We start from the raw sequence: 24,015 nt of genomic DNA, 5'->3' as shown, positions 1-24,015 counted from the left end.
AAAATATTAATTAATTGCAAAAAAAGTGATCTTTAAAATGTTGAAATTTCATTATTAAAATAATTGCCACTTTTAAATGTTGAAATCAAAGAATTCGATAATCATAAAATTATATAATCATAAAAATTATGAAAAATTGGATTTGCTAATTTATTAAGTATTTTTAAATATGATGTTTTGAAGAATTTACCATGTTTTTTTTTAAATTTAGTAACTTATGAATCGAAATTTAAAAAAATGAAGATTTATTAATATTATTAATTTCAACATTTTCTTGAAATAAAATCTGATTTTACAAATTTGGTCTTAAAAAGGGTGCACAGCAACCAAGGAAGTTTGCTGTCTTCTTATATCAAAATTGTCAAACTTACGAACCCAATTCTGCAAAAATGTGATTGTATAAATTGTCAAACTTTGTTGTAAATTATTGGGTAGACTGTACTTTAGGGGATGAATCAAAAATTATATCGATAGTTCCCGTAGTTTTCAAGATACTTATATGTCTGTAACAAAAGTTTTGGTGCAAAAGCTCTGGTTGATGTGCTCCGTTGAGCATTTTTTTTATTTTTTTACTTTTAAAACTTGAAAATGTACAGAATTTGATATTTTTTTTTTCTGGATTTGAAAAATATAGATTTTTTTTATTCCAGGTAATTTTTAAAGATTTAGATTTCCCAATTGTTGGGTTCACTAAACAGATCTGTTTTTTTTTGTTTTCTTGAGGAGTGTCACGAAAACAATGTTCACCCTTTTTTGACAGTAGCTTTTACCAGGTCCGGGGAGTCTACATTTCAAAGCAGGTTTGATTCTGTTTCGGAACTTTGTCTGAATGAAAAAAAAGTCTTGTTATTTTTTTGTACATATACATTTTTCTCTTTATTGAAGGGTTGCATTTTTGCTTTTATGTTTACTCCTTTTAAATATATGCTTTGTGTAGGGGGTGTGTGTGTTTGCGTGTAATTATGCGTTGATATATTAATAATTATAAAATATAATATTTTACCATGTATATATTCGATAAAGAATACAAAAATGATTAATAATTATGCTACGATTAAAACATAGTAATTACTTGTTGCTTTTTTTTTCCTCTCAATTGTCACTTTTTTTCTTGTTTTTGTTTTGTTGTAGATCAGTAGAAACAATAGTAGTGTGTGGTTGTGTGTGTGTTAAACGCTAGCAGTCAAGCAGGCTGTGCCAGGTTATGCAAAAGTACGTTACGTTACTAGGGGTGCACAGGTGAAAAGCTACTAAACTACAAGAATAAAAACAAATTGGTTGCATTAAAAAAATATTTTGCATTTTTTTTTGTTTGATAAAAATTCAACTAACTGCTTCTCGCACACTGTTCCTACGGCCTAGCTCTGCTAAAAAAACAAACTGTGTGAGCTGTGTGAGAGTGTGTGAAAGGCTCTTAAACGTTAAAATTGCACTATCTACCTTTGCATGACGTTGGTTAAAATTAACTTGATTAGTGCGGAGGTGTGAGGATCGGTGCTCGTGAAAAATAAGAGCAAAATATTATTATCGTATTGCAGTACTGTTTCTGTTTTTTCTCCACTAGTAAACTCCAATCGAATAAATATGTACAGAGGTGTGCTTATGTGTTTGTGTAAGTGTGATCTAATAGGAGAAGTAATAACCAAAAAAATACAACAGGTATTTAAAACACGACATTTAAAACCACCTAACCTAAGTTTACTTAAAATACATAATTTTTGATTATTTAAATATATATATTTGATTATTTTCGCGCCAAAGTCTCCACTTTAAAAGGGGATCCGTCAACTTTATGAATCTGCGTGAATTCGCGCTTTGTTAAAACAAGAAAACAAACTAGCTCTCTACGTGTGTGTTTGTGGTGTATAAATATTACTAGCTAAAGACCTACTACACTTACTTCCACTAATAAATTGCCCTTAGACACTAGAATTATTTCTCGTGTTTGTGTTTTGCCGTTACACTCGCTTACTTGTTAGTGGTTCTGGTTTAAAGTCGTTTTAAAATGTTTTTGCGGTAAAATATAGACTCTTTTTTTTGCTTTTATTTTTTAAACTTTTTGCTGTTGTCGATTTAACTACTATCTCAGACTTTGAATTTTTATAATGTAATTTTTTATTATTTGATTAATTTTTCGCTTTTTGCCCCTTTGCTGAATCTGAGAAAAGTGGGCGTCCCAAAAAGTGTTGGAGAAATATGGTTGAGAAGAAGCTAAAAGTCAAGGTTGTTAACAATTATTTGATTGGGAGACGATAACGTTTAACATGATATTATCGTCATCGTCATCTATCACCGAACACTTCATCGGCAAAACAATTTTTTCAGAGTAAATTTTCAATTTGAGAGACAAATCCATTTTTCAGAGCTCTGATTTGGCCGAAGTATAAAAACATTCACAAAATTTATCAGTTTTCAAAATTCACATATTTTGGAAAAATGCAATATGTACTAAAATAAATTTATGATTGCAAATTATTAAAAAAATATATCTTTTGAAAACTGTTTTAAATGCTTAAATTTTAAATTCGAAAGTTCTTTAAAAAATATATATTTTTCAAGACAAGTTTTTCTTTTAATTGCCAAATTGTTTCATTTTACAAATGCTAATATAAAAAAAGTCGGTTTCAAAAAAATTAAAATGTTTACTGTCATTAAAATGTCAGTAGTCAAAATATCGGACCATTTTTATAAAATTATGCAAAATACAGTTCGCTAAACTTTTTTTTAACACACGCAGCTATAAATACTTTGTGTCTGTGGTTTTAGTTCTCAGTTTTTGGTCAAACGAGGGTGACTTTTTAGCAGATTTCAAGAAATTCGATGACATTTGAGAACAAAAATAATTAAACATGTTTTAAATAAACGGTTTTGAACGTCCAATTTGACAAATTTGTTGGTTGACAAAAACTAATTTGAAAAAAAAATAACATAATAAAACTGATGAGATTTATAAAATTTTCTGAAATCTGATAAAGGACGTATCAGACTATGACAAACAAACTTGCACTCCTAAACTGCCAAACTGTCAAAAAGTTTGTTTGTTTATTTGTTTGCCATAATTTAATATCTCCTTAAATTTAGTGAAAAATTATAAACAAAAAATTTAACTATTTTTGAATTTTTTCAATGAAGACGTATAACAAAATTTGAAAAATCACAAAATACAGTTTGAAAAAAAAAAGAAAAAAGAAATGGTAAATGTGAGTTTCACAGAAAGACAGTTTGCTTTGCAGATTTTTCTGAATCTGATAATTTATGTAAAAATTAATCATTAAATAGTTATCTCAAAATACGTAACTTATATTTTGTGGTAATAGTAGTAGACAAAAATAGGATGAAATTTTGAAATGATTTTTCCAATAAAACTGATGATAATTTTTTTCAAAAGCCTGATGATATTTTTTACATGTAATGGACAGAAAAAAAAAGTTTTCAAAACACAGATTTTTCAAATACAAAAAAAAAGTTTAAAAAGTTAGAAGGCAACTTTTAGCAAATTTTGATGAACCTGTATTTTCAAAAAAATAAAACTGTATTTTGAAAATAATTTTGAAAATTTGAAATCTATTATCAATAAGATGAAATTTGATAAAGTTGATATTTTTGTACTTTACTTCTAGTTCAAAAAAATATTTAATTTGAAATTTCAGAGTGAGCAATACATTCAACTAAAGGAAAATCACAAAAGATATATTTTCATTAACAACTGCTGACGTCCCGAGCAGACGAAAATAACTTGGAAATAAATTTTTTTGTTAAGTTTAATAAAAACCTAGAAAGGTCAGTTCGAAAAATAACTTAAGATGTTATCAATCTGTTATTTCAATTATTAAAATCAATAACAATAAAATCAAAATTAACAAATAACAAAACTTGTTATAAATAACATAAAATGTTATTGGCCAAGTATTGCCAAATTTCAACCGCTTTCAACCAATATCAGACCAATTTAAATGTTTGTTGTGATAATATAAACTGTTATTAAACACTAATGCAAAAATTAATTTTGCAAAAGGTTTAAATAACTATTTCTGTTATTTTAACAGCATGGGTTATTACAGTGACATGAATATTGTAATAACCGTCTGCCCCGGGAATCGATAACGATGACGACAATATAAAGTTTAATTTTATCGTTATCGCTGACCGATTTATTCACTCTTCAATAATTTCAACCATTAACAACCTTTTAATTTTCGTAAAAGTGTGTTCAACAACACAAAGCGAACTTAAAGAAAAAAAAAGCTTCGAAAACGATTTTTTTTAAGGGTAAGTAATAGTACTTTCTCTCGACTAAAAAAAGTAACATCATCACAGAATTTCCTAATGCTTCGCGAGACGCGCGTGTGTTTTCTGTGGTTCGTTTTAGTACGTTTGGATTTCGAGGGCGAAATACTTTGATTACACAAGAAGGTTAGGTGGGGAAAGGGGGAGGAAAACATAACAAAATTGTAGATTTGATGATTTCGACTAAGAACTAGTTAAATATTTTTGTTTTCGCTTGCTGTTTCGATTATTTTAGTTTTTTTTATTGTACTACTTTTATGCTGCTTGTTTTTAGCATTGTTTAACTTTCTCTAAGTGGGAAGACTTGCGTGAAGTTGGTTGTTTCAACGCACATTTCAGTACGTGTTTTGTGGGTGATTTTGTGAGGGGGTGAATTTCTAGCATTGTTTCGTGAGGTTTATTACAAAAAAAGAAGAAAAAATATTACAAACAGTACATTTTTTTTGTTAAATTAATGTAAGAGCCTTGTTTCTTGGGTTTATCAACTTTTGTCCTACCGTAGTACTATGTTTGCGTTTGATGCATTCACATGTGTTCGTGTGTTTCTCTCTGTGTGTTTGTGTGTTCTGTACAATTCCAATTACATTAAAATTACAAATACCCTTTAGAAGGAATGATTAACGATCTCGGTCTGCGCGAAGAAAAATAATAAATCAATTAAATAAACAACAAAAACATAAAATAAAAACTAAAAAGAAAAAAACAGTTATTGCAGCTCGCTTCCTCTCTCTCTATCTCGTTCTGCGTGATCCCACGTCATTTGTGCGCCATCCGACAGACTTTAGTGTTAGTAGCCTCTTGTTGTGTGTGTGTGTGTGATTGTGTGTGCGGAGGGGAAGAAGGGTTTCAAACGGTGGCCGTGGCCGTCGCTCCGCTGTTGGTCAGCGTCGTCGAGCTGGGCGAGGTGGCCGTGCTGGACGAGGTCGGGGAGGAGGGCCGCGATGACGACGAGGTCGGTTTCTCCTGGAACTCTTTCTTGATGGTGATGGTGCCGGATGGGGATGAGGTCGGGGCGGCGGCGGCGGACGGGGAGGAGGCACCGATCGGGGGGAATACTATCCGGATGCCGCCGCCGGGAGAGTTTGCGGCGGAGGAGGTGGAATTCTTTGGCTGGAGACCTACGGCGTTGGCGACGGCGTTGATGAGCGCGGCGCTGGTGGGGAAGGTCAGGGCGGCGGACGAAGGAACCGGTGTCGTGGACCCGTTCGTGCTGCTGTTGCTGTTGGTGTTGACGTTGCAGGGCGCGGCTTCCGAACCGCCGGACGAGGCGTGCTGCGCGTACTCCGTCTTGTGGATGATCTTGACGTGGGCCGTCATGTTGTCCTTGCGGGTAAACTCCTTGAAGCAGTACGGGCACGGGTAGACCTTGACGTTGCGCTTGTGCGACGTCACGTAGTGCCGGCAGAAGTTGCTGATGTGGGTGTAGACCCGCGAGCATACCTTACAACGGTACACGTGGTCACCCTCTTTGGTACAGAAATCCCGCACGCTGCCCTCGGTATCTTCAATCACAGTGTACTTGTGGGTGCGGCCACTGCCTCCCTCGCTGCCGGAACCGGCGTCCCCACCGTCTCCTCCTCCTCCTCGGACGCGACCCTTCGTCGACGGCGAGTTCGAGTTGGAGCGCGTGTTGGGCGAGTTCATCACGTTGTTCGAGAACATCTCGTACATGTCGGACGTGTTCAGCCCCGACAGGACGTTCGAGATTTGCAGCCCACTGCTGCCGGAGCCAGCGCCGCCGCTGGTCGAGATCAAGCTTTCGTTCAGGTTGTTGTTGAGGTTGTTCAGGATGGTCTGCGTCGCAGTGATCCCGTTCCCCTTGCCCATCAGTCGGGGCCGTTTGTGTAGCTTTGGTAGAGATTTGGGGCTGAACAGACCGGCTGCAGCCGCGGCCGCCGCAGCCGCTGCCGACGAGAGCGGCGCCAACTTGGGCAGCTGCTGGTTCAGCAGCGACATCGTCGGCACCACGTTGATCAACGGCATCCGGCCCGTACTCCCCGCAACCGGGGGCGTGCCCGGTTTCGCCTGCAGCGGCGGCGGAAAACTGTTCGACGTCGAATCTGCCCGCTCGCCCGACTCCGCCTTCGGGTCGTACTTGAACTCAACCGGCTCGTCGTACTCGTCCAGCTGCATCAGCGGTTCCATGTAGCTCGAGTTGAGCTCGCGCTCCTCGTCCGAATCTTCCGCGCCATTCTCGCCGTCCTCGTCCTCGTCGTCGAGCGCTACGTCGTCCTCGTTGAACGAATCTTTGGAATCTACAACGAAAAAAACAAGCAAAAACGGGACTTTGATTCAACGCTCTTCCGGGGGGGTTAAGTTTGAAAACATGTATAAATTCCATTTTCCCAGGCCGCACTTCAGTAAAAATTAATGAGATATTTGCATTTAAAAGTTAACTTCCGCTAGGAAGGGCTTTTTGTTTGCTTCCAACACCAACAAGTAAAATTATTAGACACAGTGTTTTTTTTTGTTTTTCATTGTAAATATATGTACAAAATGTGAGCTGAGCTTAGGACTAGACGCTAATATCCGTTGGTTTGGTTGCGCGAAGAGTGACTACTACTGATTTTTCAGGAAAAGCTAAGAGGGATCACTTCCAGAGGCGTTTACAGATGTGGTGGTGGTGGTGGTGATGGTGTGGTTGTTCTTTGGGCTAGGATGTAGTAATTGCTTTCAAATTTTGAAGATGTCTGAGATGTGGAGTTGGTAGTTGAGATTTTGCAAAAACAGTCAACTTTTGTTGACTTTTAAGACTGAAAGCCATCTTAAAAGGAAAAAAAAACTGGCCACAATGCATTTACATTTGTGAAATTAGCTTGCAGCACTGCACTTGTCAAAGTCCGAGCATGACTCTGTCTTATGTTCTGTTTTAAACAGTTTATTGAACCAAAACAAACTGATTTTTTTTAAATGTTAAACTGAAAGAGCTATTACACTGTGGCAAACAAACAAACTCGCATTTTTTCACGTTTTACAGTTTGACAAACACGCAAATTTGTTTTTGCAGACAAATGTTGGCGAACAAACAACGCAGACAAACTGTCAAAATTTGCGAGTTTGTTTGTTTGCCGCAGTCTAATGCCTCCTTGAGATGCTGCGCAACTAATCCAGCAAAAAAAATATATAGAAAAAATAGTGACATTTCTTTTGCTCGATGTTTACATTTTTTTGACAGATTGGTACTTTTAAAGGATTCTCTGATCTCAAAGCAAATACTTGAAAAATACAAAAATATCATAATCTAAAGTTAGAGGATTCATTTTTTTTTTCAAATTTTCAAAAAATTATTGATAAAATCGCAAAGATACTACTGATATACCAAAGTTTTGTAATTCTCTTTAGCAAACTTGTGTGCAAGTTCTGTAAAGAAGAACATATATTTGGAAAATTCGATGTTTTTCTTCAGAAAATCAACAAAACACTTTATTGCAATTTTTGACAAAATGGAAGAAAAATGTTCCTGCAAGGTTATGTTATTTTTTAAAAATATAAATGTATTTGCATAACTCAATATCTCAAATATCAACATTTCAAAGCGCTGTGACAATTTGAAACAAATTTTGTTTGGATTCAGCGGAAATATAACCCAGATTTCAAATTTCGTTGACTATTACACATTACATTTTATTCATTTAACACCAAAGCTCTCAAGCTGGAGAAAATTTTTTAAAAAAAATATTAACGTCCACTCTTGTTCCGGTCTTCTCTCCTATATTTCAAAAGAAAAAGTTCCTGGAAAACTTTTTAGACAAACACGGAAACATGGACAAATGGACGGTGTAATTCTTATTGGGTTTGAAAGAGAAGATAATCTTTCCATACATAAGCCAAAGATTTCCCTCCAAAAAGATTGGATTGTGGCTTAAAGGAGGTATTATACTTTGACAAAAAAACAAACGCGCACTTTTTAACAGTTTACATGCAATTGTTTGCAGAAACGTCAGCTTTCAAAGATTTTCTTTGTTTGGCAAATGCCAAACAGTCAAACGCAAAAAAATGCGAGTTTGTTTGTCATAGTCTAAAACCCCCTTAAAAAGTACACTTAGAAAAATAAAAATTTGTTGAATATTAACAAAAATACTCCACAAAATCCGTTTTTTTTATTTTGAAAATAGTAACGTTTACGTTTACCCTCAATTCAACAAAAATCGTGATTTTTAAACAATCAAAACGTTTTGTTGAATCAAATATGCATCATTTTTCTGCGTGTAAGCACACACATCCAAAATCACACATATTTTGTCAAGTCTTAACCTACTCAGATATGAGTATTCCAGCTGTTAATAGCAAAATCTAATTTTATAAGGAGATTTTTAAGAAAATTTTAGCATTATTCGGGCCGGATTTTTTTCTGTAGAATATTTTAGCATGCTAAAAAGAAGATATTATTTTCAAAAACTTCAAGTTTTTATGCTAAGTTAAATCTATCCAAATCTGCCAGCTTCACTTTCAAATATCGTAATCCAATCATAATATTTACCTTTTTGACAGTAGTGGTGGTTTGTTTTTGCCGTGAACACATGCTACACCGCCACTAATGTCAAAAAAGGTAAATATTATTATCGGATTACTAGACGAATTATAGCACTTTATGGAATGTGATTTTGAAACGTCACAAATATCGAACCGGTCAGGCCTACTGCCATAAGTTTACCGCAGAGATGATTCATTGAACTGGCAGCTTCACGTGATAAATTTCAAGAATTTAACCAAAAATTTAATAGAATATATTTTTTTCTGATTTTCAAAGAAAATTGTGTTATTTTGTACGTTTTCCAACCTCAAACTCCTCCAACTTTCGAAATCACATCTTTTTTACAACACATCCTAACCCGCAACGACACCACTTCCCTTCCCGGCGGGAGTATTTTTTTCCTTTTGTTTTTTCTTTTTTTTTTAAGTGAAATTTGTATGTAGCATTCCTCTTATTAATTTTCGACTGCGGCTGCGGCGCTTGGGAAGCCGGAAACTCACCTCATTGAGTTTTGTTCCGTAACCGTTCCGGGCATGAGTAAGCAACAAGAGATTCGACAAATCTTTCACACTGATTGATTGACTGACGCTGCCCTACGATTATTGGTATACGATTGTAACTTTTAACAAAACACATGACAATGACGCGTTCGCGAACTTTTTTTTTGTTGAAATTTTTGATTTTCAAATTTTCGAGAAACAATCCCTTTTAGCTTTTCCGGAATAACACACACACGCGCTTGAAAGAGGTGGTCTCGAGCGCGCGATCGCGCTCGAAGGGGTACTATGAGTGAGTCGAGTTGGGAGGGGAATCATTTTTTACAAAATTTGGGTTCAAATGTGTGGTAATTAAATGCTAACTGCTTTTTTTGAGCTGTGATTAGTTGGGACAGAATTGCTTTTCCTGGCTTGGGAAGGCGCTTGGTGGGTGGGGAGGGAGGATCACAACAATAGGAGAATACATTATAATATTATATGTACAGGAACGTAGAGATAAAACAACAACGAGCAACAAAAAAAAAAAAAGAGTTTTAGGGAGAGAACGAACTGATGATGGTGTGATGGGGTGTTAGAGAGAGAGAGAGCTTAATGAGTGGGGAAATTCTAGTCTGTTTTTTTTTTGTTCCTATTCTTCAGAGTAGCGCAGATTACAATCGGGTAACGGTGGTTCTTTTTTCCCTGCGTTCACAGAAATGAAAGTGTATGGACATGAGAACGTTGTTGCTGTCGTTGGTTGGTGGGGTGATCATTATGATGAACCAGACAGAGGTTGAATTTACATGGGGGGGCTTGGGGAGGTCATGGAGCGTGTGTGAATACGAGAGATAGACCCCAAACGAAACCAGCAAGAAAAAAAAGGAACGCAACATACCTGACATGCTGTTTTCGTTCCTCAGACTACTGGCCGAACTCTTGGCATTGTGGCTGTTGTTCGTGGCGTTGGTGTTGTTGGTGGTCGCGTTGGCCGCTGGACCGGAAGGGGCGGGACTGCTGCTGCTGTTGGCGTTCTTGTTGATGCTGCTGACGTTGTTGTTGACCGCCGTAGGCGGACTTCCGGTCGTCGTGTCCATCGAGTCTTCCGCGTCCTCCTCACCACCAATCGCCGATCGGCTAATCACGTTCTCATCCCCCGAGTTCGACATACCATCGGCGGCCAGCTTCACCTCCATAAGATCCGGCGAACCCTGCGTGTCGCTCTCGTACCCGTCGTACTCCCCGTCCCCATTGTCACTGCCGGACAGTTTCCGCGGCCTGCCGCGTTTGCGCTTCTGCTGGGACAGCGCCGACCCCAGCAGCGGATTCGTCAGCAGCATGCTCTGGCCACCCCCGTTCGACTTTTGCTTCGGCTGCTGCTGCAGCGAGGCCAGTTGGGTGTTCCGGCTGGCGGCGGCCGCCAGCTGCTGCTGCAACTGTTGCTGCGTGGGTGTGGATGGTGCCGTCGCACCGGCGTTCTGACCGCTCGTCGCCGTGACTCCGCTGCTGGTGAGCGATGCCGTGGGGAGTGGGGGCTTGTCGTCGTTCACCTCGGTGAGGCCCTTTATCCGGAGGCTTTCCGCTACCCGGAGGAACGCCGCTAGCCGGTCCTGGTCGACGGACACCTCGCCGCGGTACATAAAGTCGAGCAGGCACTTCATGTCCTTGAACGGGACGTCCTTCAGGATCACGATCGGGTGCTTCTCCGGGTGGTTGACGAAGATCTGCTGGAAGTACGGACTGCAGGCCGAGAGGACCATCTGGAATGAGATATTAGACGAAGAATTAGTTAGATATCTTAGTTTTGTTTGTTGTAACAGAGCGTTGCAAAATTTAGACAAACCTATTTAAAATAGATTGCACAATAAATAACATAAACTTCAAAAAAAAATATTTGCAACGGCCTTAAAATAATTGAACAAACTTTAGATTTTGCGACTCCATTTCAGTAAAATTTGTGTGGTGGATTGCCTGTTACATTACCAAATGCATTTTCTCAATATTTCGCCATTTTGTCCGCCATCTTGGATTTGAAATTTTCCAAATTTCTTTAGAAATATTTTGAGGTTTATATTCGAGCAAGATAATTGTATGAAATTTTTCGATTGGTCAGTTCTTTATGTCAATTGAAGCTATTTTGCAACATCTGCAATAAATTAAAAAAAATATCAGAACTGTCTAATTACATTAAAGCAGGTATTAGACTTTGACAAACAAACAAACAAACAAACGGGCACTCTTTCGTGTTTGACAGGTTGCCAAACTTGCAAACAATTAAAAATGTATACAGCCTGACGTTTCTGCAAATAAATGCAGGTAAACATACAAAGCAATCAAACTGCCAAACTGTCAAAAAGTGCGAGGCTGTTTGTGTGTGTTGTCATAGTCTAATACCTGCTTAAGTAAATGTCCAAATTTCATTACAAAAAAAAAAACAAATTTTGATGAACTTTTTTTATATTTTTTCCGTTACTTGAATAATATAGGCATAACTTTAAAATTAACCCAGCATAATTAAAGTGGATATAACATAAAAATATTTGAAACATAAAAAATAATCCAATTTTGTATTGGACTACAAGTTCTTTTTTTTACTTAAAAAAATCATCTAAAAAATCAGAAAATGTCCTTCTCTTTAATACATTATGGTTGTGATTTTATAGGTAACATTCAGAGTGAACACTCTCAAATATAATTCTCAAATTCCCGACTTTTTCAGTACCTCAAATTATAGGCATTTCTTACCTTGAAAATGAATTGAAATCAAAAACTGTTTATAAAAAAATCAATATCAATTTCTTGAACAAAAAAAAAACGCCTGAAACAAGCCATCAGTCTTCACAAATAACTGAGAGCTTAACAGAACATATAATTTAAATGTTTATTGGAAAAATTGTCTAGGTTTAACTGAGAAAAAGTGTTTTATTATTTGATTTTTGAATAAAAAACAAAACATCATTACAGTTATTATTATTCCGAAGAATGTCAAAATATCTAGGAATTTGTTTATTATAACCAAGTTCCCTTTCAAACTTTGATTTTTAATTTATTGGATCAATATTGATTTATCGAGTTGTCAGAATTTAAATGAAAAATTCAGTCTGAAAAAATACCTTGTATTTTCAATTTATGTAATTTTAATATTTTTTCATATTTTCAACACGTAAACAAATTTCCATTTATTCTTCAAAACGAGAAACATTTGGATTTAATTTGATATTTAAATTCTTTCTGAATTAAAAATTAGGATTTATACATAGTTATTAATCCACTTTTAAGGAATCAAAATTTATGCTAATAACGAATAAAGTGAAACTAGTTTGGAATTGAACAAAATAATAAAAAAACGGTTCAAGAGCTAGAAAATAATTTTAAGCTTAAAATTCCCAAATTTCTGTCAAAAAAAAATCACAAATTCTCTTTACCGATTTTCCGACTTGAGTGGCCACCCTGAATAATGTAAATTGTAAGAAGGACAGGGTGACGACTTGAATTTAATTTTCTAATCCATGTTTTTTTTTATTTATATTTATTAAAAAAGAAAGTATCAAACAGTAGACATATTTGGTTCAAATTAACAAAGTATTATTTGAACATATACATTTTTTTTTCAAAATTCGTTTCAGAAAGATAAGAAGAATTGATTGCTCAATTAAGTGTCAAATGACGTAAAACTGACAATAAATCGGTTAGTTTTCAAATGGTCCAGTTGTAAACAAAGCAGTTTTTCGATTGGTTCTCGTTCAAATTTCGAATTCCCAAATTCAAAAATGCTTTGAATTGTTCATCTGCACGTCCTCTAAAGGCTCTTTACTGAAACACAATGAAAATTTGGTTTGTTTCAGAGAAAAATTCAAATAATTGTCTGAGGTCGCGATGGCTCTTACGACGTATTGCAAACTAACCAGAGAAATGTTGAAATTCCGTATTAATTTCTGAGTTAATTCAAAAATAAATTCAAATTATTTAGTTCATGAAAATAATAATAATTTGTGTAAAATCCATGTCTTGTTATTCTAAAAAAGTTGAAATACAGTCGACTCTCTGGCTGTCGATCTTCTCGATATCAATATTGCTCCATCTATCGATGAATTCTTCAGTCCCTTCAAACTGCTTACTTCGATTGGCTTTGTTCCTCGATATTTTCTCTTGCTTGAAGGATCTCTTCCTCGACGGTCCCTTGGATTCTGTTTGCTTTAAAAATCTCTTCCGGTTGTCAATATTGTCACTATCTCATGGCTTGCATAGACATTTTTCTTTGCGAAAGGAAGCTTTGAAGGGTGTTTGGCATTGGTTTGTTTTTGTTTGCTGGACGTTGCCATGATTCTCTCCCATAGCTGGGTACCAAGAAAAACATATTTTCAATCGAGTCTTCATTTTGCTTCGTTCTGTAAACTGATGATTCTCTTCCTCGACGGTCCCTTGGATATTGACAACCAGAGAGTCGACGGTATCAACAAATAATCCACAAATTTAAGTGAATTGTTACTGACGAACTGAGTGTAATTTGGTGATAATTGTATAAAATAAAAATAATGTTTCAGTACAAGAGAATTGTATTCCAAACGTTTCGAGAAATTCACAAATTCCCAACTATATAATTTTCCGCCCTAAGTGACCACCCTGAAAAAGAGTTTTTAAGTGTCCAATTTTCAATTCCAAAAACCAAATTTTCGTGAAACTTGATATTGATCTTTTAACAATAAAATGTTTTCTTAATTATAAAATGAAATCATTTTGTATTCAAATTAGTTGTGATGTTATGTCATTAACATGACCAAAATGACAAAACAATCAGTTGTGATCTTATGTCGTTAACATGACCAGAATGACGAAAACATAAAAAGTTTTGTTGGTATCCCGTTTTTTTTTCCAAACAATGAAGTTGTTTAACCATATTGGAAAAAAACTCATCAAATCGTCGCGATTATTCAACATAACAATGAATTGGATCCGTCAAATTTGAACTGTAATTCTTCAGACGAAGTAATGAATTTATCTTCCACTTCAACCAAATGAATCTCATTTCTCAAATCATGCCAGCCTTCAGGAACAAACCCACCCAGCCAAAACAAACAAGAAAGCTAGTCCTCGTATCGATAAACGCGACACCGCAAACACACACCATTGATAGGACCGGACTCTCTCTCTCTCTCTCTCTAGTCCTGCAGAGCTCGACACCCTTATCAGGACGAGATAGCTCACCCTTGTGAGTGGTCTGGCGCTGATAAGACCACAAGCATCACATTCCATATTCCACACTGAGTTCAACCCCGTGTGGTTTGGGAGTCCTTTTTTGGTGCCCATCGTGGTCCTGTTATCAGCGGGTGTAAGTGCTCTGTGCGCGTTATCAGAGGAAGAATTGATTTTCGGCTTCGAGGAGGGACATCATGTGACAGACACTGAGTGATAACGCATTGACTAACCTTGTGTGCCTTCAGGTACTGTCCCTCGATGGCCAGCGTCACGTCGGTGAAGGTTTCCGCGTGCAGCAGCTGGTCGAACACGGACAGCATGTTGGTCTGGTGGTTGTTCCACCGGAGGCAGAATCTTTGGGACGACATGGTTACCAGTTGTGTGTGTGTTACGTTACGTCAAGTTTGTTGGAACAAAGGTGGGCCCCGTCCTTGGAGGGCTACTCGTCTGTCTTGGAGTTTGTTCTGCTACTCGTGGTTCTGTGGAAGAAGAAGAAGGGGAGAAAAAAACGATCGATTAGTGTTTTGTTGCGCAATTTCGAGTCGCGTCCCAAAGTGGGAATCCTCCCACGAGCTACACACTCACACAGAGAGAATATCTCTCCTCTAGCTGGCGATACACAATTCCCTTCGAAACCAGTCCCGGGGCGTACGACCAAAACCAACAATCGCGCTAGAATACACCCACTTGTTATCTGGCAGCGCGCGCTGTAGATACTCCGTCGCAGCTATACCTTAAGAGTGTTGAATATTCAAGCAACAACCTCCGGAGCAAATCTTAAAAGGACTCAAAAATCGGAATGCTAAACCGCGCAACCTTGAGCGCAACGTCTCCAGGAGCGCGCGCAATTCGAAGATCTTCGAAATGACGAAATCCGCTTGAAGAGCAAACGCAAACATTGGAAGCTAAGCCGAAAGCCGGTTTTTGGCTCTTGGGGGATGACAAATGTCCGAAAAACCTCCGAAAAAAAAAAGAGGTGAGGTGATAAATGATTTTCGGATGGTCGCGGAGTCTTCTTTTTTTGATGGGTAAACATAGGGCCGTTTTGGTGTGGTCTATGTGCGTTGCTTCACTTCTTGGTTTGTTTGTTTGGTTTTACGACTCTTTTTTTACTTCGGAGATTGGATCATTATTGGAACTTTGAGCGATTGAACGTTCGAAAAACCAACATCTCAACTTCTGTTTGTCTATGAATTCTTATTCGACGGAATGCCAACAGGATTTCAAAACGTTTCCAACAAGACTACTTCCACTGGTAGGAAATCTAATTTAATTCCGTGTTTCCCCCCTTTGGTTTCGCAATCCTCCGAGTGTCGAGTTCCCATCATCCTACACGATCTCATCCTATTCAATTGTGAGGTCGAAAGAAGAAAAAAAAATCACAAAAATGCCGTACATCCACTTAAAACAGAGAGAGAGAAGGAGAGTACAAGTACAAGGAGAAAAACCCTCCCTCATAAATAATAATTACTATAGTTTCATGAGGGGAGTAACAGGGCAGCAGGGGAAAACCCTTTGGAGAACAATTCAAGCACAAATTGGTATTGCGAAATTTAAGTACACAGGAGCAGTGCGAAATTGCGTCGAGTTCAGTACATCAAACAATCAAATCTCACTTTTGAACAGGGTATTTCTTAGGATCAAGCAACAATAATTAATTTCATATGCTTTCAACTTGCCATCTAGAAATATTGAAAACTTATAAGCAGTATCAAAATTTGAATACAACAAAAAATATCAAAAATTAAACAATAAAATGTTACATTACTAACTTCTTTTAAAAACGAAATAATATCGTAATCTTCTGGCAGTGTTCCCAGGTTTTCAAAATGTCTTTCCAATAAGCATGTACTTATATGCAGGGCTGTGGAGTCGGAGTCGGAGTCGGAGCCGGAGTCGGATGATTCGGGTCTTTTTGGGGACCTGGAGTCGGAGTCGTCAAAAATCGAACAGCTGGAGTCGGAGTCGGCTAAATTTTATAAGCTGGAGTCGGAGTCAGAGCCGAAAATTTCTGATAACCCGGAGTCGGAGTCGGAGTTTTCTAAACTTCAACAAAAATTATGTTTTTTTTTATTTTTCAGTATTTGTTGTAATGCAGGTAAATTCACAAAACTTCTTATTCTTTAATTGTTTTTTTTTAAGTCGCATGCATTGCGTTGCCATTTTTTCTTTTTTTTAATAGATTTATCAGATAAGCAATTCTCTACGAATTTGGCTGATTTCAATCTATTTTTTCTGTTTTTTTTGTTTGCTATTTGACTCAAACTTTATGGAGCCTTCCCAGAAGAAACCATCTTGTGCCATTGATTCACTTCAAGTAATCTCCATACAATTTTGACAGAAATTCATATAAATATGAAACGAAAACATTCGAAGATCTGTAACTTTTCAAGGAATTTTTTAATTGATTTGGTGTCTTCGACAAAGTTGTAGGTATTGATGAGAACTATTAAAAAACAGGTTCACGGACAAAAAATTTGTGATTTTACCTTTTATTTACAAAATTTAAATTTCCCAAAATCGGTATTTTATTTTTTTTAGTTTTTTGTATATTTTCGGGGACATCCCGCTTCTTTTTAGCCATTTTGAAGTATTAACCAAATTTTGTCGAAGAGTTATGATTTTTTTAAATAATGATTTATGTAAAATTTGAAATCTTGTACATAACATTTTCTGAACTAATTTTTTATGTTAAATCGAATTTGCCATCGAAAAGTACATCACACATTTTTTGATTAAGTACGTCGTTTTAAAAATATATCCATTCAAAGTTAAATTTTGCCGAAAAATCCGCTTTTGCTTTTTGAAATGTCCACTTCTAAAAATAATGAATGTTTGGCCCTTTTGAAATGTTTGTATTTAGAAAGTTTCACGAATGTTTCATTTTTCTATATTGAAAATCAGACCATTCATTGCTGATATATAGACATTAGACTTATTAGACTTATTAAATCAATTTTCCTGTTTCTTTAATCCGCTATACCTCAGCAACCAGTGGTCCAATCTCCTTAGACAAAAAAGTAGGAAATTTTCTGAACTTTTTGTAAAAAATATTTTCAGAAGTGGACAATCATGGACACTATTTAAAAAAATAAAATAAAAACGGAATTTTTCGAACAAAATTTAACTTTGAATGCTATATTTTTAAAACCGTGCACGTAATAAAAAAATGTGTACAGTACTTTTCGATTGCAAATTCAATTTTACATAAAAAGGAGATCAACAAATTTTAAGTACGTGATTTATTTTTTTTCACAAAAATCACCTTTTTTAGCAAATCATATACCGTCGGCAAAATTTTGGTCCATACTTCTGAATTGTTCTTGTAAAAATGATTTCAAAACTGGAGATATTTTTTGATTTCTTTTGTCAATTACGTTTAAAACTTGTCACCTGGAATTTTTTTTCAGTTTTGTGATTTGAACTTATTTTCATTGAGAAATACATAACAATTAGAGAGTATTTAAATAATCCTATTTATCAATGTTTTCAAAAAAAAAGGCAAGTAACTTTAGAAACATTTAAAAATATGTGGAGCCGGAGTCGGAGCTAACCATTTGTTGAAAGCTGGAGTCGGAGTCGGAGTTGGAGTCGGCTAGAGTTTGTAGGCCGGAGTTGGAGTCGGAGTCGGTTTGAGCTGAAAGCCGGAGTCGGAGTCGGCTAATCTCAGAAAGCCGGAGTCGGAGTCGGAGTCGTCTAAAACATGACCCGATTCCGCAGCCCTGCGATGTAATAAGAACCAATCCTAAATTTTCTCAAAACTTAAAACATCTAGCTTTCAAAATTAAAATAAAAACACAAGAAGACAAGGTTGCCATTTGTCCAAAATCAATGAAAGAAATTTGAATTACCAGCAATGTGCAGTCAGAGAGGGTTCCGAAAGCGATTTTAAAAGGTTGGATAACTTCATTTTAAGTGCCGACATTCCAAAACAGGGTTGCCAGAGCATTACATTTTATGACTAATCCAAGAGGTTTTTTAAACAGCAACTTACCAACTTTGAAGTATAAGTCGAAATTTGCGAAATTCTGCATTGAAAAACTGTGCAAACTGTCATAGCTTTGGCTAGTGTTGCCGGATTTTCGATATATTTTTTTCCAATGACTGAATATATGGAAAATCTGGCAACACTAGCCATTTTATGACAGTTATCCGAAGGCCTTGGAAAAAAATCACTAAAAATCACCAAATTTTTTTAACGGTGTATTATTTTTTTCCAGTGTAAATCGATCCATTTTTTTCCACCAAATCGATCAAAAAATTCCTTCAAAAGATACAGATTTTTGAATTTTCACATATCATTTTGTATGGACAGCTGCCAAATTTGTATGGAAAATTATATGGACAAACTAATGATGCAAAATGGCTTCTTTGGACATACCGAAGGCACCAAAAAAGTTTCAGCCGGATTAAAAAATACAAAAATTAAAATCGACGAAAAAAGACCGATTCCGTAAAGAACTGCTCTTATAAAACCAGGATTTTTTTGATAGATCCGAGATGGCGGCCAAATGGCGGTGATTAAATAAAAAATAAGAAAATTGTTTTGTTCATGATTTGATTGTCCGAAGTCCTACACAAACCTTCGGATAATCAAACTTCCAATTATCGAAACTTCGGATAATCGAGTCTAGACTGTACATCTTTCCCGAAGACAGAAAAACGCTCAGAAGTTAAATTCTCAATATACGGATTATTTATTAGTATTTAGGTACAATTTTTGTACGGCCATCTGTCAAATTGGTATTTAGAATTGTATGGACGACCCAGTTTCTACGGTGAACTTCGGAATTTCGGATAACCGAGTCTGGACTGTATTTTTTTGTTAGTCGTGTTTTGCTCTTTCGCATCCATTCAGCAAATAACAATCGAAACCCACCCACCATCCAACGGCACAAACATTCACATAAATCCACACAAACACACTCCCATAAGAAACAAATTACACCGACGCCGCCGCCGCCGCCATTCAGCGAGCGCTTGTAATGCTTATCGACGCGACGCCGCCGCCGCACACTATGATGTAACTGTATAAAAAGCGCGACTTCACTCACATCAAGCGATCGTAGTGTGCGCGGCGCCATCTAGCTGGTAGTAGTGCAAGCACACAACGCAGCTTCCATTCGCCGACGCCTACTCTTCGTCGCACACACTCAAATTACGTCATTAATTTAGCGCTTTATTTTAATGAATCGCTCTCGTGTGTGTGTGTGAAGGTGTGCACACCTTATCGCTCTTCCTAACCTCTCGTTTCGGTGGATCGCGGAGGAGGCAGCGAATAAATAACACGATACAACAAGAACTGAACGGATGCGGCGCTGTCAAGAGTGGCAACAAGTTTTGCATCGCAGCCTGCTGCGTTTACATTGATGGGTTCGGCAGGTTGACAGCTTCAAGGTCAGCGGATCTCCAGCGCGCGCCGTTTGGGTGTAGTGACGGACTCTGTTAAACAGCTGTTTCCTGGTTGACGGAGATTTTAATTGACAACAATTCGCGTGATTGTACGTCCAGAACGTCCCTGTTTTTGCTGCTTTGTCTGAACACGAAGCCCGTTAGCGATGCGTGAACGCGTCAGTCACAGAAAACGGAGAGAAGATGTCCTATGAAGACCGTACGGTTCGTGACCTAAATATCCAGAGTGAGCCGCCGACTGAGTCTGTGCTGTGGCCGAGAAGAAAAACTAAGACGAATGAAGGAAATCTACAGCGCGTCGACTGCCATTCCGGGGTACAAAAAGAGACACGATAGCATCGCGACAGTACAGGGTGCTGCAGTCAGCGTTTGTCATGCGTTCAGCGTCGTCGAGGTTGACTGCGTTGATCTGCTTGTAGATGTGTTCTTTTCTAAAGAGATCGATCTGCCATAGATGAGCGTTGTAGAACTGTCAAAATGGCCAGGCCTACTGTTTTATATCAGGCTGCAATTTGATTCGTCGGCAAAGTTCTTCCTTGAACAAATCCCCAGATTTCCACAAACTGGACAGCTATCCGTAATAGAGAGCATCATCGCTCTGCCGCAGAGCGGAAGACGACGATCAGGCCGCGAGATACGCTCACGTCCGCTAGCACACGTACAGTCGGCGTGTGTGTGTGCGCAGTGGCATCGCTTCGTAGAATGACAGAGACGCGCGATGAGCCAACAACTTCCGGAAATGCTACATTTAATTATAGCTGCCACTCCACGGCGCGTTCCCCGCTCCCAACCCGCCTAGTTCTGCGACTAGTCGCGTCCCCATTATTCCTAGCTTCTCACACAGACAGACACACGCCGCGATCGCTAGTCGTCCAGGCCAATCCCGTTTGCAACCCACCATTTTTCGCCCTAATGGCGGATATTGGCTAGCGCACACCAACACATCCTCAGCTTCCTCTCGTGCCGGTCGTCCGGTCGTGGAGGGGAACCCAGCAAACACACAAAAGGCAGGAAGAAGCTGTGCGCGCGGGGTCCGGTCGTAAAAAACGAGCGCAGAGGCCGCGCGGCAATTGCGCATCCAAGCATGCCTTGCCGCCGCCCCTGGTCTATTCCTCTCGGATTCAATTTGAACTCCGCGGCCCGTCTACTTGGATGGGGAGGGGGGGGAGGGGGGGGGAACGACGACGACACAATCGCACAGCCTGCCCAGTTTTTGGCTTCCACGGTCGACTGCTGGAAATCCGAAAGGGGCGAGACGCGCGGTTGATGGGAAAATATGCCGTGTCTAGGGCCGATGTTCCATTGTGATTTTTCCCAGGCCTGCGATTCGTAGCAGGCCTGGATTACCGGTACATGCGCAGTGCCGGGTAGATTCCTCTCCTCGCAATCCTGCGAATCCAGCGGCTATTCCTAGAATAGCGCGACTGTATTGGTGAAGAGTTCGCCATATTTATTTTTCCCCCTAGCGTCGAGTTACGCCCCTCCGGGTCGTCCTGGTATTGACAACCCCTGGATGCTGCGAGTTGCTGACTGGAACGAAAACGAGTATCATCGCACAAAAAAACGTCCCGTCCTCTTTCACCACGTAGTTTGGAGAGCTTCCAGCAGCCCCGTCTAACGCTAGTAGGCCGTGCTGGGAAGTGAACGTGGAGACCTTTACCGTCGTCTCCGCTATGTACTGAATCGCTTTCTATGTACTCTTTACCCAAAGACGACCAAACTGCATGATCTAGTGCTGACGTTTTTACCGTAACTTGACCGTTTTTGGTATAACTTATCCTTAAAAATAACCTCACCTTTTTGAAAAGCATGAATCCACCCAAAGGCGTTCTAGGCGTGTTAGTACAGCGTGCTACGGGGGCAGTAAGAGGACGACTAAACAAAATCGTCGATTCACACAGACAGAGGGCGATAAAAATGTGGAAAAACAGCGCTCTCCATCCTCCTATTTCAACGCGATGATTGTGGTGTGCTGGAGATCGGTTTAGCAGGCCATGAAAACACGGGCGGAGCGTTTCGTGATTCTTTGCGACCCTCACAAATTTGTGGAAGGCGTCGGCTCTGACGCGAGTTCGAGTCCCGTTGCGTAAAGTTTGTACTGATTTGACGTTTGCTGAGGGTGCCGAAAAGTTTTGTCACTGCGTTTTTTCCCCACTTTCGATGCTCGGATGTTCAACCCTGTCTTTGTTTACGTTTTCGCGGTAACTGTCAAATCCACTCACGAAGATTCATCAAAATGAGGTAAAGCACGACTGCTTTACACGCTAAACTGTGATCAGTGAAAGCTTTGAGTAGATTTACTCAAAAAAAAATTCAGATGTACAAGGAGCACCGTCCATTGCCGAGATATTTCGCCAGCCACGTTATAAACCGGAACCCTTCGCGGACGCTGATTTACATGGAAAAAAATGCCCATTGTTACAGCAATAAACAAAACAAGAATGAACTCCCTCGGCCCCTCCCCTTTCCAACTCCACCACCACTCAGAAACAAACCCAGCTCCAAAGGAATGAGAACGCCAGGGCAAAACAAAACAAACTCCGGATCCAAAAGCTAACTGTTGCGCTTTTTTTTACGAGCATTTTCCTCTCTTCTTCTTCTTTTCAGCCTCGCTGCACGCTCGGTATTCATAGGGTTCGACCCTTCCTCTGCGTGGGACCGCCGCCGCCGTCTATTTTGGATCCGTCGTGTAATTGCCAGGTCCGTAGGTTGACACAGTGCTGTATCGGAGGCCACGTGGCTTACGGGTGACACATTCCGACGACCACGCACTGCTGGGGTGTGGCCGCGCTCCTTGACTCGAATCGCTGGTGGAGTCGTGTTACAAAAGGATTAATTTCAAAGCGCAGGACTTGGCTCGAGACGGTACAAATTGGTGCCCCCTTTTGGAATGATGGAATTACCAGTCGATCTTGCCAAGATCTGCTGGGGGATTGAGGATTGAGCGCGGGGAGTCGAAGTCAGCGTCGAGTTCACATAGAAAAGAAGCAAAAGAGGGGGGAGAAAAATCATGAGAAAATAATAATCTCATTTTGTGTTGTTTCTTCTGTTTTCCCAGAGTTGTTGTTGCCGTCCGCTTGCGCCACTCCCTCCGCGAGCTCCGACAAGCTGAAGCTGCCGCAATATCTATCGCTTCCATCCTTTGTCGCGTGGCTGTGTGTGTTTGGAGCACGGAGTGCTCGCGATCACACTGGGAATTAGGAAGAGCGTCTCGCAACCCCACCGTGAGTTGCATAACTGTTTCTCATCGCTGATGGATGTCGGTCGGTCTGACTCTGTACAGCGGCAACAGTGGAAACCAAGCCAGATTCCGGAAGCCGCGCGAACTCATCATGAAACAGTCCTTATCGCAGATGGGCGTCGCCGGTCCTCGACGAGTCAAACCTTACAAGTGTAGGACGAAATTGGCACAGCACCGACGAAGAAGGCAGTAAAATTTTAATCCCCGGCCGGTCCTGTCCGCTGGATATCCTTGGAATTCTTGCCGTCTTCTTTGTTCCCGCTTTCGTCCCCATAATTGGATATATCCTTCTGAGTCCTCGTCCCACAAATCGATTCTGCGAAAAAAAAACCAACTCGAAACTCACTTGACGGGTTTCCGGCTTACGGCGCGACACTCGATCCTGACGCGCGCGATGTCCTTTTACTGTCCTTGACGTCGAGTCAATCCCACACACATGGAGAGACACAACACTAAACGAGACTCAACGCGCTGGTATATCCACTTGAACCTTCCTGTGCTGTGTATTTAAAGAAACATCCCCCCCTCTCACATTACACCTCCCGCGACGTTCTTCGCGATTCCTGGTCGACCGAGAGACTACACGATCCGTGCGCGGCACGGCCAACGCAGCAATTGACTCGACCCAAGGAATCGCGCTACCAACCAGGACGGGGGATCCGCACCAACACCACCAACTTGCCCCATAAGAACGTGCCCACCAATACCAGAATCGAAACCAAAACAGATCTCGACTAGCACACATCGAACTCTCGTTGAGAGCGAACCGGCGAAGAACGCTGCGACGACTCTCAGCGGTAGCAGCGTTCTCGAGGCGGGGGTTACGTCAGCAAAGCAAACATCGAAAGAAGAAGAAGAAGGGGGGTTCCGAAGAACCGTAAACCGCTCGCTCTCTCCAGGAATTGCCAACTCGACGGCGACTTGGAGCGCTG

At 39.4% G+C, this 24,015-nt stretch overlaps 1 protein-coding gene across 3 annotated transcripts in view; it reads right to left on the bottom strand.

Annotated features, from left to right (window-relative positions):
* The window catches only part of LOC6042203 (protein tramtrack, beta isoform), a 43,444-nt gene that overhangs the window by 3,734 nt on the left and 15,695 nt on the right, over positions 1–24,015 (bottom strand). Inside the window, exons 1-4 of one of the 3 annotated variants that reach the window (XM_038258623.1) lie at positions 23,430–23,674; positions 14,661–14,909; positions 10,133–10,994; positions 4,083–6,542 (exon numbers count right to left, since the gene is read on the bottom strand). In XM_038258623.1, coding sequence (XP_038114551.1) covers positions 5,134–6,542; positions 10,133–10,994; positions 14,661–14,798 — 2,409 coding nt within the window. In that variant the 5' untranslated portion in view covers positions 14,799–14,909; positions 23,430–23,674 and the 3' untranslated portion in view covers positions 4,083–5,133. Of the gene's footprint in view, positions 1–4,082; positions 6,543–10,132; positions 10,995–14,660; positions 14,910–23,429; positions 23,675–24,015 lie in introns of those variants that run through there. The other 2 variants (XM_038258622.1, XM_038258624.1) reach the window with 2 other exon arrangements.

The sequence above is a fragment of the Culex quinquefasciatus genome, chromosome 3 (genome assembly GCF_015732765.1).
Source record: "Culex quinquefasciatus strain JHB chromosome 3, VPISU_Cqui_1.0_pri_paternal, whole genome shotgun sequence".
In the NCBI taxonomy this organism is placed as follows: domain Eukaryota; kingdom Metazoa; phylum Arthropoda; class Insecta; order Diptera; family Culicidae; genus Culex; species Culex quinquefasciatus.
The sequence above is the reverse complement of the archived record's forward strand: the minus strand, read 5'-3'. Positions and strand labels throughout refer to the sequence as shown.